Genomic DNA, 20420 nt, shown 5'->3' on the forward strand with positions numbered 1-20420 from the left:
CTCTTGGATGATCCAAAGTCAGACCAGAGCTTCTCTAAATGTGCAGTAACTTTAATGGGAAAAGTTCTTAACAGTAGTTTAAAAAGGTAGGTAGACTGAATACTTATTTTAATTTAACTGTTGTAACAGCTTATTGACTGTTTGGGTCAACACAATTTCCTTAAGTGCCGATAAATTATGAAAATAACAGCTCTTCTGTTATCAACCTGCGGTTTAGATATGATATTTAGTTACCATGAGATTTCATAAAATAATAGTTCATTTTACAGCCTGATTGTGACATCTAGTGGTCAGTGGAGGTATTGAGAACATTTGCATCAGTAAAAGTACTTAAATTGAAAGATAAAATGCAGCCAGTAGTGGTCCTGCATTGAGACAGCAGTTTGAGTAGAGGTATAAATAAACAGGAACCGTAAAAGTAGAAATGCTTCTTCGTGATACACATTCTATAATTAAATGATTTTAAGGTATGTATGAAATGAGTTATCCAAATAGTCTGCATCAAAGCCAGTGATCATTGTACCTGTTGAGATGTTTTAATAACAATGTGACAAATTTTATGGATATTTTTGATTAATCTCATGATATTAAAACACAAGTTTAAGTGGAATACAGTAAATTAAACACGCCTCATTTGAGCTTAAGCTAGATCTAGTACTTGAAAATGGCTACATCATTACCATATTGAAATCTGATGCAGCGTTGCTACCGAAATGATAAAACACATTATTCATCTTTATGCGTTTATTTACAGCCAAACAGTCTCACACTTCAACAGACAAACAGTCAAGTAAAGCTTTACCTTTGTACACGTTCAGGAGCAGTAACAGTAAACGTTAGTGTAAAGGACAAAGGAGAGGTATGTGAAGCTGAAGATTCAGTGCTGCTGCTGCTGCTGGTTTTAGCGCCTCAGAATCTCCCATAAGCGACATTTAATTGGAGTTCCACATTTTAAGTGCATCTTCACATAATTCTCAAAACCACCAAGCCAACTGTAAAATAAATATTATGTTGCATTCATTTACCAGCAGATTAAGAATATAAACATTTTAAAACCCTTCAAATATTTCCCCAATACCACTGATCAACATTCATAATCTTCAGAAATTCTCATTTCTATAATTCGGAATAAATCACATATTTTAACCACCTCCACAACAGTGGTTGAAGCGCAGACAGATATATCATTTAACAGTAAAAATATCAAGGCTAGCACAACTCTGCTAAAAATAAAGCCCTGCATTTAAAATATTGGGTGCTAATTTAATATTAGCATCAAAATGTACGAAAAAGTGCTTAAATTAAAAAAGGGCTTTTTGTGCAGACCGGCCCATTTCAGAATAATGTTTATTTTTAATAAATACATGATTAAAAGGTAATGTCAGAACTACTTTGAAATTATTGCAAAAGTTGGTGAAAATGTGTAAAGTAGTATGAATGCATCTGTAACTCTTTTTAACGGTTAATTCCTGCAGGACACACCTGGAAAGAGACCTCGGTCTCCGCTCACCCAAAAAAAGAAAAGAAAAGTGCATATCATTTTAATTTTGAAGCTAGTAAAGTTGGACCTAACTAAAACTACTTCACACACTGTTGTGTTGATTAATCTGACTACAAACTTGGATAATCAATTTGTTCTGTCGTGTGGTTCCAGCTTTCTAACAGAAAAACATGGTATGCGTTTCCTGTAGTTAACAGGAAATCTGGAAGTCATGAGTAGCTGTATGTTTAACTGACATTACCATGTTACAGTTCTCTTTCAGCATGGTAGCTGGTTTCTTTGAGAGAAGTGTATTTCAGACATGTTTAAAGGACTAGTTTGGAGGATTAAGTTTGTAGTGAGATCTATAAATAAAGCTATGCTTCCTTTAGAATTTGAAATACAAAGGATGAAGATCCTTTTCGAATGTGTCTACAGCAGCCTACAACAGATAAACCTCAATTTAGCTCAAGAAAGTGTTTCTTGTGTTTTGGAAGTTTCTCTTCCACCAGAAGTTATTTTACCCATTGAACAACATTTAATGGAAGATTTATAAACTGGAGAAACACTAAACTGAAGCCTGAAAAGTAGAGTAATACAAAAGGGTAAAACATGAGAGCTATGTTTTGTGCGTATTATTTTGCAGCCCTGAATATTTCAAACCTGTAAAGCTACCTGTGAGGTTTCACACAGCGCACTCTGAAGAATGGCTCATCTTACACTCTGGGAGCAGCAACAACAGACTAGACAGATGTAGCACAGAAGACACAAATAAAGAATAAATCTTAAATATTTCTGTATAAAACTATAAATAAATAACACTGACAGGTTTCCGGGTGAGTCCTGTTAAGGTGCGGAATGATCTAGAATCGAGGAAGGAGCTGCTGCGCGTCGTTTTAAAAGTCAGGGTGTGGGTGCAGCTGAAGGATTAGAGGGTCAGTGTGTGTTTTCGGGATATATTTCGAGTGCGTGAGGGTTCAAGGGTTGAGTCTAGCTGACAGACTTCAGTGTGGACCAGCGGTGCGTCCCGCGGACCTCCAGCGGCACGTCGTTGCTGAAGATGTGGTTGCAGAGCTCCTCCAGCGGCGGCTCTGGATCTGAAGTCGCAAACTGAGCAGCTTCCTCCACCTCCTTTCGGATCGCAACATCGATTTCCTGACAGAACAGAGGGGATTCACGTTAAATCCATACAGCGCCATGGGACAATAGAAGACTTGTTTTCTTTGTTCTCACGTACTCTGAAGGGACTTTACTGAGCGTTTGTTACAAAATAGTCTCATACTAGCAATAGATAATAGTCTTTAACTTAAAGAAGGACAAGGGGTGTTGAATAGCCTAGGGGTGATGCTGCACGCCACATGTAGTGAGGCATGTTCTTTCGTTGAACATAATAAACCAACAGATTTCTTTGTGTGCACTCACCTTGAACTCCTCTACAGAGGCCATGTTGTTGCTGAGCATGCGCTCCTTCAGCATGGTGATGGGGTCACTCTTACTGCGGACTTCCTGGATCTCCTCACGAGTGCGGTAGCTGCAGGAAGCGACATCACAGTAAGATCAAAAGTCTGCATATACTGCCATACGTTTGTGTGAAAGAAATAGTATTTAATATGTCCTGATAGATGCCATGAATGAGCTTTATGCCCCCCCCCCAAAAAACAAACAAAAAAAAAAAAAAAAAAAAAAAAGTCCTGCATCTAGCTGCATTAAAAAGAAAAACAAAAAAGTGCTTTGTTCTACATTTCTGAACAACAAACTTCTTGCTGAATATGTGTCATATCCAACAAACCAGCAGCTGATAAGGCCTTACAACCTGGAGGTTCACCACCAGACTAAGAAACTGATCACAGAAATCTACAGAGGTTACCAAGTGAATGCTTTCTTACCTGACGCCTGGATCGCTCATGCTGTGTCCATGGTAACGGTAGGTCTGCAGCTCCATCACAATGGGACCCTGAAGTGTAGAAAGATTATGTCTCAGAGTTCATCCAAACTCCTCTCACCACTGAAAAGCCCCCCCGCAACCGTGTGCATGTCCATTACACTGGAGCACTTCTAAGTGTGTGTCACTAATGAATTGCAACACTACAAAGGTAATATGTAATTGGCCACAGCAAATCTTTCAAGATTTTAGAGGTGTTGAAAAGAAAGTACAGGTAAATAATGTTTTAAAACTGAAGAATAATGTGTCTAAGAAGATCAGTCACACACAAAGAAAAGTTGTTCTAAAGAAAAATAACTCTTAATATCTTATCCCTAAACTCTCCACCAGCTTATCGTCTTTACAATACCCAGGTTTAGTAAGTTGTTCTCTCACCTTTCCAGCTCTGCAGTGATCTGCAGCAAACTTGGTGGCCTCTCTTACACACAGAACATCCATCCCGTCCACCTGCAAGAAAAATGAGGTTACAAGAGTAACCAGACAAACAAGTCTTAGAGACCACCTTAGGGACTTTTTAATTTACATGTTTAACTTAAATATCTGAATGCCTCTTCTGAGACGGGATGTTTGTGTGCAGTATCATACATGAGCATCAGACAGCTGTATGAATGCTCACACCTGCAACTGCCAGGATGGCTCGTTAGCCTCCTGTTATAGTCTCGGTCCATTCAGGCCAGCTGCAGCGTACAGCCAACAGACACACTGCAGCTTCAGCCCAAGACCCCCACAGTTTAAACACGTCTAAGATGAGCAAGAATCTGGTCTTTATAAAGCCGGGCTGGAGTCCAAATGACTAATGGAACAAGAAGTTGAGAGATCGGATTTTGAAATGAAGTGTCTGTACACATTAGAGAAAGGATCTCAGCAGAGACAGACTTTCTGCTTCTTAAAAACAGCAGTAAAATTTCTTGAAGGCTGCCTACCTGTCAGAGACAAAAAACAAATGGTTTGGATTGTGAGGCCTTTGCCCCATTAGTATTATGATGCAAACATCATAGCCTTTTTAGCAGCTACCATCTTAAGCAACCCTTTGAGACAATTCCAAACCTTTCTGCATCAGTCATTTAGACCCCAAGGTATATCATAATCAGGCACAGGATTAAAGAAGTCTAAACTTCCGACAGAGCGACAGGTTTTCCTCCTGCAGTGTCTTGTTTGTGTCTCACTCTGATTCCTGGTATGTAGTCTCCTCTCTTGTAGTAGTCAGTGCTGGCTGACGCTCTCTCCACCGACGTCCCCATGCCGTACTTGTTGTTCTCACAGATGAAGATGCAAGGCAACTTCCACAAGGCAGCCATATTGAACGACTCAAACAGCTGTCCCTGATTTGGATCAGAGAGGACAGATGATAAGATAAACCTTTATTTAACCCACAATGATGGTGTTACCAGAAGTTAATGTAAAAAAAGAACAAAAAAAAAAAGGTAACACACAAATTATCAAGAAGCAGGGGTGTTGAAGGAAAATACATTTCCATTATATGACCTAATGATTTAGGAATATTTACCTGATTGGCTGCCCCGTCTCCGTATAGTGCGGCACACACCTGATTGTTGCCCTGGTACTGACATGCCAGAGCGATGCCAGCACCCAAAGGAACCTGGAAAATACAAAAACCAATCAGTGTCTATGGCTTATATTGTCACTTCAAATATTGGGATTATCAAAATCATCAGCTCATTGCTTGTGCCAAGGCAATCAAAGTTCACCTGTGCTCCCACGATGCCGTTTCCCCCGTAGAAATTTGGAGCGTACATGTGCATCGAACCTCCTTTGCCTTTGGCCACACCCCCTTTGCGACCTGCAGAGGAATACAGATGAGATTCATAAGAGTGACGGTTCTTCATGTCTGACATACAAAACATTTCTTCAGGAGAGTTCAGTTTTAATCCTCTCACCTGTGAGCTCGGCCAGGATCTCCTTGATAGGCACCCCGCGGGTGTACGTGTACCCGTGGGCGCGGTAGGCTGTGATCAGGTGATCTGAGGGATTGATTGCTGCCTCGATACCTGCTGCACACGCTTCCTGCAGGGAAGACACAACTTAGAATATGCAGATTGGGGGGGGGGGGGGGAAGTTTTTCCTTTGCTTGGTTCTTTATTCATGATTTTGGTAAATATATTTAAGTGTATTAATTGTTTCCTTATTTAGTTTGGATGACCATGAGTTGCTGATTTAAAAAGAAACATTGATAGCAGAGTCTCTGTTCTAACCTGTCCATCATACAGGTGACAGAATCCTCTGATGATCTTCTGTTTGTACAGCTGATCAGCTTTGAGCTCCATGCGCCTCACAGTCTGCATGATGTGGTAATACTGCAGGCCCTGCTCCCGGGTCAGCTCCGCCTTCACTGGAGGACCCTCCTCCAGGCGGTGCACGTCGCATTTCTACCACACGGTATGGCAAAAACATGATGTGACTGTTAACGGCTGGCTTTTGAAATTTCATGTTAAGAATACAAGTTTATACACAAGTTGTGTAAATCCAAACAAAACATTATTCTGTGCAGTCACATTTTGAATTTCCCTATCTTACTCTGATTTGGGTGTTTAACCAACCTTGATATCGAATGTTGCCTGAGGGGTGAAGTCAGCGTAGGAGCGGGAAACCACAACTCTGGTCCCCTGGTGATCGGAAAAAAAAAAAAAAAAAAAACACAACGAAAAAGTTTATTAAAACACAGACACATGGCTCATAATCACAACACAAGTTAAACAAAAGAAGTCTCCCACACAGACAGTGTGAGTTCTGCCCTCCTCCTCCTCACAGCAGGTGGAAGGTGAGGGTGGCTATGGGCGTAACGGATTACTACAGCAGTCTGGGATGTGGGGAGGTCAGTAACAGGCAGGAATCATGAACAATATCCAAATATTCAGCCTTGGCTCTGAACCAAAATTATTTTAGTCCTGGAAAATATAAAAAGTAAGTCCTTAATAAAAACAGCCACCTCTGAAGCCAATTGAAAGTGGATGGACATCCCTGTTAATAAACATGATCAACTTTAGACATCTTTAATGGTTAAGCTTATCATCATTAACCTTACATTTGCATGATATTAGTCACTATTTGAAAAGTCACTGATGAAGCTCATAAGAATTTCTGATAACAGCTGTGAAGAAAGAGGATAGATCATTCATATGTTTGGAGTTATGTCACACAGAAAGCATTTGAAAAGGATTAGTTTGACCTCAGAGAAGTTGTCAGAAACCCATCACCTGTACAGAACAGAAAAATGTATCCATTCATCTGAAAGAAATCATGCATAGATCATGTAATAATAAAGTTTGAACCCCGTTTATAATAAATGCCCGGGAAACACAAACACCTGTGACTTTAAGTTTCATCCACAACCTTCAATCAAAATAATCATCGGAAAGATTCACGCCCAGAATTGGATCTGAAATCGCTGCCTTTTGATAACTTTAAGAGGTTATTTCTGCCACATCAGCCCACAGACACACAAGTGAAGCCCCCTACCCCGGTTAGTGATCAGGCAGACATGGAGGATGCTACTTGTGTTCTTACTGGTCTGTCTAGCTGGTCGCTCTGGGTGCTAACTAACTCTGCAGCAGGCGCTCTAGCACTGACTGGTGGTGGTTTGGGTGGTTGCCGCTGGGTCTGTGCCAAGGCGGGCGCCGGCGGTGACGTCACATTGACGTACTCTGACAGGTCAATCAGCAACTGGGGAGCACAGGAGCCAACCAATCAGAGCACAGCACAACACAGATGGAGGAGCTCTACAGAGTCTACAGGTGAGGAGGCGTCTACAGGTGACAACAGCAGCAGCTACATGGAGAATGCGCGCACACACACACACACACACACCTAGAGGACAACATCAGGAGAAACTCACTTGGGGAACTGGAACCAGCCCAACAGTGTCTACTTTAGATCTGATATTTAGAAATTGGCACAACATTTTAAAAATAGTTGATTCACAAAATAAATTTCAGAAATTTGAGACCCAATTAAACTGAACATAATAACAGAGTATCATGAAACGATGTTTTCTGAGATGGTTACCCTACCATGTTTGTCATAATGTGTAAATCTTTGTTTTTCTTAAAAAGAAAAGGCCATAGTCGTGTTTCACTGACGGAGAAGAGGATGAGATTCTCAGACCCCTCCGGGTTTGTGTGTTGCATCACAACATTTTGCTTTCTGACATTCATCTTTAAAAATGTTAACATAATACTTTAACATGACGATAGTAACCAACTTCTGTAAAGACAATCACTCCGATGCAGAGAGGGCGGGCTAATAGATGTTGTGCCAATGTGAAATATCACTGGAACACGTTTGACCCCGGGTAACTGGGTTGACTGAGCTACAACAGACGAGTAGATCAAACATCACAGTATCATGTAAGAGAAATAAAAAAAGAACGAAACTGGTGTCCGGATTAAGAGTTTAACAAATGTAACAATTTAAAAAAAGACAATAAAACTACAAACAGTTATCTGCTGTGATCTACAGAAGCAAACTGTATCGACGTGAGAAAATAAAATCTGCTCTCTTTTTCTGAATTAACCAGATCCTCAAAAGCCTAACAGCACCTCTCATTCAGACCACTGAAGAGGAGCAAAATTTCCTAGAACATTTATTTTGTTAGGGTTTGAAACATGGGGGAAAAAAATCGCTTGTGTCTCGAGGCAACATAGACGGTACTTTTCAATCAGTTTGTCGACTTTAAATCTTCGCAGTTCAGACGCAGACCCCCCACTGAGCCGCCAGGATCAGCTGTGCCGATGTCACACAAGCTGCACTGACTTAACGTGATGCATCTACAACGCATTTGGGCTGGCTCCGCGGTGACTCGACGTAGGACACTCGAGATGCAAGTTTGCTGAAAATGCTGGATTCCCCCGCTGTGCACCTGAGGCACTCTGGTGTTGTGCGGCGAGATGAAGCCACCTCATAATGTTAATTCAGTGAAACAGAGCAGTTCTTTTTATTTCATCATGTTGCAAAATACACTTCTGTAGTGATCTGCACACTAGCTTTAAAATTAAACATTTTTTTCCTGCTTTAGAGTATTCTAGAAGAACTCTTTGAGACACATGCAGCAGTGAAGAACTGTAGGAACGGACCTGCACATAGAAATCAGCTGAGCATTGAGCTTCTTACCTCGGACACTGTTTGGGCCCCCTATGGTTCAGGCGAGGGGGGGGGGAAGAGGAGAAGGGGAGAGGAGGGAGAAAAGCAAGAAATAAATAGGGATTGATGCGTTTCTTCTGAAGATTGTGTAAGAAAGTGAAGAGGGATTGGAGGAGAGAGAGAGAGGAAGTGCTGCAGAAAGAAAGGGTTCCTACAGTCACTCAGTGGTTTGTTTTTAATAGTCAGATTACTCTTTGAATAAATAGAATAATCTAGTTTATCAAACATGGTTAAAGCTGAGTTGACTTAAGGATCCCTGCTTCTGATGAAGAAAGAAAAACACAAACAGGCACACATGCTGTTGCCAGAGCTGCAGACCAATATCCAACATGTTTGCATTTCTTGCATTTAAAGTGGATATTGGTCTCATCGGTGCATCTCCTTTGGTTTAAGCTGCTCCAGAAAGACAAACCACCACAATCAGACAAGAAGCACAAAAGAAATGAAACTGTGCAGAGAAGAAACAGAGTAAAGGAGTCATGGAGACGACACAGAGTAGATGTGGATATCCGGTTAAAAACGAGCTCTTGATTCATTAAATATTTACTTTGTTAACGACAAGCAAGCACAACTTACACGATTTATCTGACCCCCAACATGCAAACTGCAAAGCAAGAGTCGAACTAGCCTCAGAAGCTAATGTTCCGCCCGCCTCACAAGGTCAGCCTCCTCATGCCAAACAAAACCACACGAGCTAACAGTTAGCATGAACCCGCTCAGCGCACAAACGACCCCAAGCTCAAAGTTTCCCCCCCCAAAAAAAACACTCACCACATTCCTGCCAGTGATCCTGCAAAGTGCGTTAGAGAGAATGGTTAACATATTTTTCATGCTACTGGACGACGAGCCGGCTCTGAAAGGATTAAAGGTTGGTAATCGCTGCAGCAGGGTGCTAGTTCAGTGTTTAGTGTCCGTCTGCGAATGGAGTCCGACGAACACTGTCTGAGTCAGAGAATGGTTCCTTGTGGATTTTATAGCAGTCCGAAAGGAAACTCAATTTTTTTTTTTTTTGTCAATTTTGTTTCATAAAAAAAAAAAACAATAAAGTTAAGATAACATAAAATAACATAAAAGACATAAAATCACAAATTTTGAATGAAAAGGAGCAGAAAGATTAATCTTATAATATCTGCCTCTCAATCAAAAAAATCAAAGAAAAATATGCGATATTAATAATAAAAACCCGATCAAATAAAAACAAATATCTCTATGATAGACAACACATGTGCCAAAAATTAAATAAAATAAATTAAAGAAAAATATCAGGGCAGTTTTACAGTTAAACTGAACACATTTATTTCAGGCTAAAGTTGATTTAATAACTTTCGATTACGTACACGGTAAACGGTAAAGCAGGAATATCAAATTGGCATTATAAAATTAGGATTATGTAGTTAAATAAAAACTTCTATAAATTGTATCTTCTCCTTTATGATAGTAAAAGATAATACCACATTCGTTCTAAGCACTAATCTCACTGCCTGATAAGTCTGGGTTGGTTATTGTGAGAAACAGTAATGGCATTTTGAAACATTACCTTATGTCTTTCTGATTTGAAAAAAAAAAGGTTTGCCAAAAGATTCTCTGTTAAACAGAAATAATTCAAGTTTTGACTAGTTTCATTTGCATTATATTCACTTTCCCACTAACTCATTAAAAGCAAATGACACATTCAAGATAAATAAGAATCAATTTATTGCATTTGAGTAAATACACAATTTCAGTACACCTCTTTCTCACTGCAGTCTGACACATTCAGAATAAAGCTTCTCACTCAAAGTAAAGAGTACAGCTTTGTGCGTATAAGCGACAGTGGAATATAAAAATGTAACATATCTGTAAAGCCATGCAATCTTTAAAAAAGGGAATATAGTTTATGAGGTAAATGTAAGGCGAGGAACAGAAGTTTGTCTCACTTTTTCACCACTAAAACACGACTGAAGTTGTAAACGCAGACTGCGCAAATTAACTCTGATTACACCTGTGAAACAAAGAGCAGATACATCTTAAAATAATAAAAAAGCTGCATTTGTGTTGTTCATACAATAAAATGTAAAGCAACAGAATTCAAACAAAATCGAACATGTGGGTTGTGTAAAGTTAAGATGGTGTGATACAAAAAAATATCTGTACTCAACGCATTCATTCTTCAAACACACACACACACACATATATATATATATATATATATATCAAGAATGGTAGGTCAGATGCTGTAAGGCTTCAGCAGGTTTGTGACATTCTGGTTTCAGGACTCTATAGTCTGATTGAAGTGTCTTTTCCCGTCCAGATACAGCATCGACTCTGTTAAAGAAAACACAGAACAACAGCTTCAGACATATAAAACGACATGAATATTGTTCTTTTAGGACTTTTAAGACGGATTTGAAATTGAGTCTGTATTTTCTCTACTTGAGGTTTTTACTTGATGACAGCTTCTCTTTCAGTCAAACTCACCTCCGTAGGTCATTGGAATGATGTTTGGGACGTCCCGGTCAGACACAAAGGTGAAGTGGAAGACGTTGGTCGTGTTGCTTTGGCGGGTCAGCGGGTCGAATACCTCACTGTGAACTCTAACCTGGACGTAGTTCCCCTGTGTGTAACACACCTGAAACAGAAACACACACCAAACAAGATAAGCTGCTGGTGGAAAAAACAACAACATGGAGGTTCCCAAACCACAGCCAGGATGCTTTAAAAAAACAGGGTGGATTAACACAGCTTGATTTACTTTTTTTACTACCTTGATTTTTAAAGACAATTTAATGCCCTTATTCAAATTGTGTTTGCTCTTGTGTTTGAAAAATGGTACGAATGACTATTAATGATTCCAGATGATATATTTACAGACTGTACTCAGGCAAGAACATACAGTATAGTTTAATCCATCTCAAGTTCTCCATGCTGGTTATGAGACCTAGAGTCCATGCAGAGTAGCCCAAAGTAAACACATTAAAAACACTCAATTTAAACTGCATGTGAATCCATCGTATCCTATCATTTGATGGTATCGTTACCAAACATATCAGATCAGATCGTAGACTACCTTCATTCATTGTATTCACATTCTGTATTGGGCAGCTTTATGTCTGTGGCAGTTGAATCATCATATTCTATTTCATCAGATTCCCATAACAGATTTGCTTATGGATACAACAAACAAATGGTGTCGCTTTGCAGTTGCATCATATTGTATGGAAGCGCTGGAGGGGTTTAAATTGAGGCAAATAAAGAAAGTGTCGAGTTTGTACTTGATATTGTAAAGAAACTCTTACAAATTAATCAGAACAGAAAACATGAAACTTCAAAAAAAGAGGACATTTTTCTTATCTAGAAAAGGAGAATTACAAAAAATCCCTGTCTCATATATAAGCCTGCTTTTACCAAAGGCCTGTTACAGTCTGTCTGGGTGAATAACCTGGTATCTTTCCAATTATCTTTGAGTAAGCCTCAAAGAATCTAATCTGACTCACTGTCTGGCCACATGGCATCAAACCCTTGAATCCCAACTCTTCTCCATAATACATATAACATTCAAGGGTCTAGTAAATCAACCATTCATTGATTAAGTACCAGAAACCTCAAATATTTCTTTGTAACAATACGTATTTATGAACGAATAAAAATCTATTTAAATTTAAAGCTGAAAGATTTGATATTTCAGCTACTTGAGGTCAACAAGAAGTCAAACTCAACACTGACTTATGATTCATTTATGAATGTGATTAGTTTTATCTAACAGTTTCCCTTTTCAACAGCCAACACAAACAGCAACATTAGCATCTCATTGGGGCCATGTTTGTGTCCACCTGAAATATGTATGTTTAACACTGACTTTGTTTTTGTTCAGGTTTTTATTTTTCAACTCCTCTTTAGGCTCTTTAGCGTCTAAACTCTCCACTTAGTCCACCAGCTGGTCTCCATCTGTTTGCTCAGGAGTCACTGGAGGGTTTTTTCCCCCCCCTCACACCACAACACAGATCTAACTGTCAAGAATCACACAGACTTTCTGACCTGTGATGAGAGCAGCAGCAGGGAGCCGATGTCCACAGGTTTCTGGAAGAGGATATCATCCACAGCCACCAGACTCGGCCGACACCCTCTGCAGCATGGAGTGAAAGAAAAACAAACACTACATTTTCTTGCAGTAACATGATGTCCCTTCTCTCTCCAACATCATCTTTTCTAAAAGCTCTCACCCATAGGAGCATGCGTTGGCCCAGCCCAGCTCGTAAGCTTTCCTCATCAGAAAACCTCCAAATATCCTGTTGAAGATGTTCCTCTCCTGATTGACATAGAAACAGGAAAACAGGCTTAAAGTTATAGATATATGTCCTGTTTAAATCTGTGTTACTAATAACAGTTGGAAAAAAAATTGGGGAATGGTTTGAAGTAGCATGAGAAAAACTTGCTGTGGTCAAAGAGCAATTTGATGGTTCTAACAAGACTTGAAGCATCGTCAGAGTTACATTAATGAAGGTTAAAAGAGAGAATATGGGACATGAATTGGTAACAACCTGAGGGTGGCAGATCTCCAGTCCTTTCAGTTTGGCATCTTCCATCCACACTGAGTTTGGGGGAAGCAGTCTGCTGCGGAAACTGACCGTCCTGCAGGAGGAGACGCAAATAAATACACACCAAGTCATAGATTTAATACAGTGCATCTTAAAATAACATAAAAAGAATTAAGAAATGTTTCTAATTCTAAAACAGCCTAACCACAACCCTTCATCTGTGAACTGCATACAAAAACATCTCAAACATGGCTTTTTTTTTTTTTTAAAACTAGTCACTGCATGAAGAATCTGGCCTTTAACACAAACTTCACACATGTATTATATCTTTTTAGGTGATGCTCTGAAAGTAAATGTCTCCTAAAGAATATCGGATACACCATTTAAATTGTTGTTTTTTTAACCACAGACTTTCTGAAGTAAATCAGTTTTTAAACTCAGAAGAGAATCCCTGATCACAGCTCTCCAAGTGACTCTTTGAAGGTTAAACTGAAGATTAAAAGTGTTAGAAAAGATGACTGAAACCAGCTTTTTATGAAGATTCATGTTGTTTCATCCATTATATTGCAAAAGTGTGTGATTTTTTTTTTGGTTTGGTACCTGCCTCAGATTTTGATGTAATTTGTATACCCAACACCTCGGCAGGTTTTCATTGAGGAAAAAACGATCAAACTATTATGCAGCATGATTTCTCTCTAAATCTAACAGATCACAGATTACATTTAGAACAGTATCTCACTTTGTGTCCAGGGTGTTGAGGAAGAGACTGTGTACGATCTTCCTCTCCTCGTCTGTAGGAGCCACTTTGAGCAACGACGCGGTGCTCAGTTCCTGGCGGCGGGATTTATTAGCTACAAAACACACAAAAACAAAAATATGATAAAGAGATAAGAGGGGGAAAGCTTCTCACAATTAGTAGCATTACATTTCTTCAACAAAAGGTAGCGTAGGGATTTTGTACCTTCTCCTTCCTGAAAAATCTTCTCCTCCTCTGGGCCCTCTGGCTTCAGTGGATTCACATAGGCGGCTCTGAATTACAGACGACGAAATGAGGAAACACAAAGAAGGTTGTCCACATGGGTTTAAGAAGAGTTAAACTGTAAATAATAAAAGAAAACTCTCCATAATAAAAAAATAAGCATAAGTTACATTCCTGTGCAATAAATTCTGAATGGAGCTCCTTATTAACCATTGCTTTAAATCTGTCCCACTCCTTTGTACCTCTTGTTCTCTGGATCCCGGGCCACCATGACAAATGTAGCATCCAGCACCGGGGAGTACGCTCCATCATGGTACTGAAAGATGAGTCACATTATTGCCGTTCACACTGCTTATCTGTAACATTCTCATTGTTACAGTCTTTGTTATGAAGCTGTTATTTCTGTTGTTACAAGCACTCATATGTTGATTAAGCAATCTGGGCGGCAGCTTATTCTGAGGTTATATTGTGTTTGTCTCTGCAACCACAACAGACATTGCTGCTCCTTTAACATGGCAGAATATCAAGATTGCTGTTGCACATCAAGTTTTTTTGTCTGTGTTTGAGTCTTTGTGCATTGTAGACAGGAATGAGTGTCCACCTGTGACATGTGCATCTTGGCTTCAATCGATGTGCTTCCCACCCACGTCACATGACCGGTGAACTTGATGTCGCAGTCAGGGTAGATGATGTGCTGCCTCATGTCTGCCCGACAAAAAAAACAACATGAAAAAGTCTGCAGTCTGGTTCTTATATCTACCCCCTTGTTCATTTCGGGATATATACTTTAAAATGGAACCTCTATGATTCCAAATGTTCAGATGAAACTTATCAAGCTGTGATTGTAACCTGAATTTGAGTCTTACCGATCTTGTCCACCAGGGCGGTGACGATGGACAGAGGGGACTTCTTCAGGGCAGCGTTATAGGTGTGAGAGTAAGAGATGAGGACTAAGACAGACAAAGAAGAACATTTATGTTTTATAGATTTGAACCTCCTCCGAGTACTTAATAATGAAATCATCACAGGTTACAGTGATACCTGCTAAACTGTCCAAGTCCTCCAGGATTCTACCAAACCTGTAAGAGACAGAAGTAAGACGAAGAGGTGAGTTTAACTTCATCTGTTTGTAAACGTACACATTGTATAGTGTGTGTGTGTGTACCTGACAGTGTTGTGGTATGTCAGGTATTTCTCCCTGAGCTGTGGTTCAGAGCCTAGAGGCAGGTGGACCTCCAGGTAGCTGTCCTTCATCGTCTTCGATGGGAGGTCTTTTTGAGACTTTGCCAACATGGACGACAGTGACACGCGCTCTGCCATCGCCTGCTGATGGTCACTGCACACAGGATTTTTGAAATGTCAATCGATTGGAGCCATGATTACTTAGAAAAAAACTAGATAACACACCCACCTGTATTGAAAATATACAAATAATTAAGAGTTAGAACATTTTAATTGTACATCAAAGTTGAAAACAAAGGGGGAAATTATTTTTGTCACAAATGCAAATACATAAATTATATATCTATTTGCTTTTAAATATTTGGGCAACTAATTGAAACAAATGTCCAAGTGAGTTTCAGGTGAAAGAAACATGTTTTTTTTTTCAAATATAGGACATTTCTTAATATTCTAAATATTCTTTTGTGTGATGTTTTGAAGTGATGTTTTAGTCCAACATATCCTGAACTAAGCACGTATTCACCCGGGAACTTTTACTGCAAAAAACCTGGACAGTCATGTGTTTATTGGCAATTTGATCTCTGGTCCTCATCCTTGAAGAATACCCGATTCCTTCACATAATTTTTCTATTTTTTTTTTTTGACCCTGTGCAGCACTGGCCTCATTCTGTTTACAAAACCCTCATGTCATTTAACGCGTAATAATTCAGGATTGTATCAGGAAAAGATGTAGACGGAGTTTTCTTCGTCTTTGGCACAGGTTGTTCAGTACCTCCAGTTAGTGGAAGCTCCAACGATTTCTCTCAGCCTGTTCCTCACTGAAAAACACAGAAGAAGTAATCAGATGATCTTAGTGTGTGTGTGTGTAGAGATGCAGTGAAAGCACCACAGAGCTCCTAGTTTCATACGGCCTCTGTCCAAGTCTCAGTTTAACTAAAGATTCTGTTTTTACAGCAGAAGCCTCCAGAGAAACATGTCTATGTTATCAATGTTATGCAATTTAAAGGGAATATTAAAACCTTCCACTGTGTCAAAGCAGAGTGATCTGACCCTGACTTGAATAGTAAAATGTATTTCTTTTTCTCTGAAGGCTGCAGTGTACTGAGGCCTGGGCAGTGAGACTCTATGAAACAGCACAGAGAAAAGAAGCAGTCCAATGGAGACAGAATCACATGGAGACCAGCTGTGACTAAACACTGAGGCCGAGAAGGACGAAAAAAGAAGAAGGCTATTAGACCACCGATGGATGCTGCAGGGAGGGTTTAGCTCTACTATGGAGCAGGAAGAGAAATCCAGCCGAGGTGAACCTTAAATCCAGACGTAACAGAAGGCAGACTGAGATGCATCGTAAAAGCTGCTGAACATGAAACAGGGAGAGCTTCAGGGAAAAGAAAATGGACGTTCAGACAGACAGTCAGTGCAGAACCATGCTGGAGGCAACGACGTGCAATTACAGGAAATTAGAAGAGAATTACTCCAGGTAGAAGGAGTACTGTTTGGAGAGTTAGGATTTGTCTCGGTTTACCAACACACACCATTTGACACGTGTAAAAGTGGATTTCCTGTGGAGAAATAACAAATGAATATTAAAGGTGTAAACAATGAGAGGATAGAGGGATGTTTGGGGAGAGCAAACGGATTTGAATTTGACCCAAAATTGTCAAACAAGTTACATTTTACTACATCACATTCAACAAACAAACAATGACACAGGCTGAAAAATAAAAGATGACAAAGATCACAACATACAACGTTTCACTTTCAATAACAAGACGTGGGTAAATTGTGTTTGCATATTTGATTGTGCGTATCACATTTTTATCAGGGTAAAGTAAAGCTGTTGGCTTTTATGTTTTTTTTTTGTATTGAAGAAAATCAGTTTACAATGTAAGCAGACACATCATGTTATGTTGCTTATTTAACAGCTCTATCACACCTTCATTCCCACACTGCAAAAAAAGGTTTGAAATGCTTTTGTAAAACCTTCCATTATAGGTGATTATGGAATATTTCATTTGAATAATTGTCAATGATTGGACAACACCAAAAACTGAGAACTAACGACACGGATGGATTCTAACTTCTCTCACAGGGATAATTAACGGCAGGGTAGATCTTTTAGAGGCTCAGTTTTGACAGTCAAGTCTTTGAGCGTCCTCCTTTCTACTTAGGATTTGGAATGTGATTTGGCCATTATCTCTTTTACAGATTAAAGATTTCATTATCCTCATTGTCACATGTCATGATGACAGTCTGTGAAACCTTTAGAGTAGCTTTGCAGCTCCAAAAACTCCTTATTTATCTTAAACTGGTGTCTGTAAAGAAGAAGCTGTCTCGTGAAATCCTTTCACATCGGGGAACTATGGCGGAATTTGCAGAACAATATCAGCTCATGATCTGAAACTTTGCCCCACGTTTAGTACGGGCATCCATCCAGCATTCTGACACTCTGTGATTTTTAAAAATGGGGGATCAGCATGTAAGAGGTCAACTAACTGTCTCACCTTCCACCATGTCCGGCGCCCTGCCTTTGTTGGACACGCCCCCTGTGCAGAGCGACCTGGTTGTCAAAGACGCAGCCGACCGCAGCAGCAGGAACCTGAAGCCAACATGAGGACATGACATGTAAACATAAACAAACCTCGAGGTGTCCTTAAAGTTCACAGAGTAAAGTTACGTCCACATTCTAATTATAACCACCCAAAGACGTCTGTGTTAGTGCTCGCAGTGAACAGCTGAGCAGACACAAACGCACAGAGACACACTCGTTACTGCCTGCTGCATCATGGAAACTTGTGATGATACCAGATACTTCTGGCCTTTTCAGCAGCTTAGTTTACAAATCATCTGCTCCTATTCTTTACAAACAGGAGGAAAGCACTCTGATTCAGGCTACAAAATACAGAATGATGACCGACCTGACACTCTCATAAGACTTGGCTCCATTTTCTTTTAAAGTCAAACTCTTACTCAAGGAAATTTCATTGGTCGCTACTTACTTTTAAATGTATCTATTTGAATTCTCCGCCGCACTTGAAACAATTTCTAATCCCTTTCAGTTCACAGTATAGCCTAAGGCATACTGATCATCTATTTTTCTTCACACCAAGAATCAGGAAAGAAATTGGTCGCCGTGCATTTAAATTTAAAGCTCCATCAGACTGGAATGACCTACCTCGCTCACTTAGATCTATCACGTCTTCTCATATTTTTAAATCATCTCTACTTACTCATTGTCAAACATCCTGCTCTTGCTTTTGATTTTCTTTCTCTGTTGGACTTAGTTTGTCTGGACCTGCTCTCCTCTTGCTTACGCTCGTGTACCTCATATCTACATGTATGTACTGTTCTGCACCCTGTGCCTTAATGTTGCGTATGTACTGTATAGTGTGTAAACATATATATATATGCAGAGGTTTTCCTTTCATTTTATTATTATTATTATTATATTATTTTTTTCTGATTGTGTAATACTGGCTGGTTGGTGGGTGGCTAGGCTTGGGGGAGCATTAAGTGTGAGTGAGTGCGAGTGTGTGTGTGTTTGTGGTGTGGGTGTCTCTGTGTTTAAATGTTTGGTATTATGTTTTGGATTTACCTTTTGATTTTGATTTTGTATTATGATGATTAATCTATGTTTTGTAAGGACCCCCTTGAAAATGAGATGATGCATCTCAAGAGGCTATCCTTGAAATAAATCACAAATTACTCCACACTTGACCTTACTTTACATTTACATATTGTTAAAAAAAAAAGCAAAAAAAAAGCTGTATTTGTCTGTGTGGATTATCTTACCAGATCATGTTTTTTTTTTCATGAAATACATCATGTGATATCTTTAGTGTTGCATTGAGGTGTAAATGTGTCAGACATCAGTTTGTTATGATGCATAATAGAGACTTCAACTTAAAAAATCTACTCCCAAAACTTGATGAATTCACTTGGCCTGAATGGAAAAAAGAAGGTAAAATGCTTCTGTTAGCTATCTGCAGTATTTGAATGCTGTGGCTGTGGCATGAACATGACACACCCTTTACATACACAACCAATCCCCACCCTGTTTGGGCCTGGTTCACATTTCCCAGGTGGAGCTGAAGTCTTTATACACAAGAAATAAGAAGCTAAACATTTCTGCAACACCAAATACTCAGACACAAGTGATATTACAAGCATGCCAAGCATTCCTCGTATCGATTAACCGGCATGTTTACGCGCTGACGCTCAGTGTTGCTGCTTTATTTAGCATAACATCCAAGACAAGGAACAGCATTCACTGAACCTTTAAACCGGGTTTATAATCGCACTGACCTCGGTGAGAGCATGTTGTTGTCCGGGGAGTCCTACTTTAAAGTGGAAGGGATCCAAACTAAACTGGTGAGTTCAGTAAAAAAAAAGGAGTAAAACTAACAGATGTCCTCTTCAGCGCAGTGCCAGGGTGCCAAGCAGTCAAGACCAAAAAGGAAGGCTTCCGTGTTGGCTTTCGGCCCCGCCCACTGCGTGATGACGCACGACGTACCACTCTCCCATATGGTCCTGCGCTGTGGTCTCACCCTGAAATCTGAGTGTCAGGCATTACGGTCACTAGACTATATGACGCCATTCTTCCTACATTGATGACGTCATATGTATATTTTCTGATTTAAGTATGAAATTATAATCTGCGAAATATTTCTGCTGTAGTGAATCCAGCATACGATGACAGATTTCTCCTTATCAAATTTAAAACTCTACTGCTCGCTTACTAAAACGGCTTCTCCTTACCTAAACTCTATAATCCAGGTGTACACTCCCTCCCGCCCTCTACGCTCTGCCAATGAAAGGCGTCTGAGCCAACCTCCACAACAGGGTCCTAACACCTGACCAGACTCTTCTCCTCTGTCGCCCCCCGGTGGTGGAACAAATGTCCAAACTCCATTCCATCTGCAGTCGCCTCTGCACCTTTAAGAAAAAGCTAAAGACCCAGCTCTTTCATGAATACCTACGACCTTAATGATGATGTTGACGATGGTTTTGATGTTATTGATGTTGATGAGGATTATAGTAATGATGACGTGGACAATTTTAAGATGGTTTCTATGCTGATTAGGGCGCTCAAGAAGAGCCGTCAATGTTGCGCTTTGCCTCTGTGCAATGCCTGTCAGCACCTGTGTGTCCAATCAGACTCAAAGC

The 20420-nt window shown here is 39.9% G+C and overlaps 2 protein-coding genes across 6 annotated transcripts; both read right to left on the reverse strand.

Moving 5' to 3' along the window:
- Positions 1 to 730: 730 nt before the first annotated feature.
- On the reverse strand, positions 731 to 9511 carry pdha1b (pyruvate dehydrogenase E1 subunit alpha 1b). 4 transcript variants are annotated; one of them, XM_020645939.3, is made up of 13 exons: positions 9351 to 9511; positions 8550 to 8570; positions 6948 to 7103; positions 5981 to 6046; positions 5636 to 5809; positions 5321 to 5447; positions 5132 to 5223; positions 4930 to 5022; positions 4589 to 4744; positions 3798 to 3869; positions 3367 to 3434; positions 2903 to 3011; positions 731 to 2635 (listed from the first exon to the last, which is right to left on the reverse strand). In XM_020645939.3, the coding sequence occupies exons 1-13, from the start codon at positions 9408 to 9410 to the stop codon at positions 2471 to 2473; spliced, it is 1359 nt and encodes a 452-aa protein (XP_020501595.2). In that variant the 5' UTR covers positions 9411 to 9511; the 3' UTR covers positions 731 to 2470. The 4 variants fall into 4 exon arrangements, with proteins under 4 accessions (XP_020501595.2, XP_020501596.2, XP_020501597.2 ...); XM_020645940.3 differs by lacking the exon at positions 8550 to 8570; XM_020645941.3 differs by lacking the exon at positions 6948 to 7103.
- Positions 9512 to 10250: 739 nt separating this feature from the next.
- On the reverse strand, positions 10251 to 19736 carry acot9.1 (acyl-CoA thioesterase 9, tandem duplicate 1). Of its 2 annotated transcripts, XM_020645953.3 has the most exons (16): positions 19560 to 19736; positions 17759 to 17853; positions 16790 to 16816; positions 16027 to 16072; positions 15238 to 15408; positions 15114 to 15151; positions 14939 to 15022; positions 14674 to 14777; positions 14315 to 14388; positions 14055 to 14122; positions 13833 to 13944; positions 13097 to 13187; positions 12779 to 12864; positions 12594 to 12681; positions 11037 to 11187; positions 10251 to 10883 (listed from the first exon to the last, which is right to left on the reverse strand). In XM_020645953.3, the coding sequence occupies exons 1-16, from the start codon at positions 19571 to 19573 to the stop codon at positions 10828 to 10830; spliced, it is 1305 nt and encodes a 434-aa protein (XP_020501609.1). In that variant the 5' UTR covers positions 19574 to 19736; the 3' UTR covers positions 10251 to 10827. The 2 variants fall into 2 exon arrangements, with proteins under 2 accessions (XP_020501609.1, XP_020501610.1); XM_020645954.3 differs by lacking the exon at positions 16790 to 16816.
- Positions 19737 to 20420: the final 684 nt, after the last annotated feature.

Source organism: Labrus bergylta, chromosome 20, assembly GCF_963930695.1.
Source record: "Labrus bergylta chromosome 20, fLabBer1.1, whole genome shotgun sequence".
Classification (NCBI taxonomy): Eukaryota; Metazoa; Chordata; class Actinopteri; order Labriformes; family Labridae; genus Labrus; species Labrus bergylta.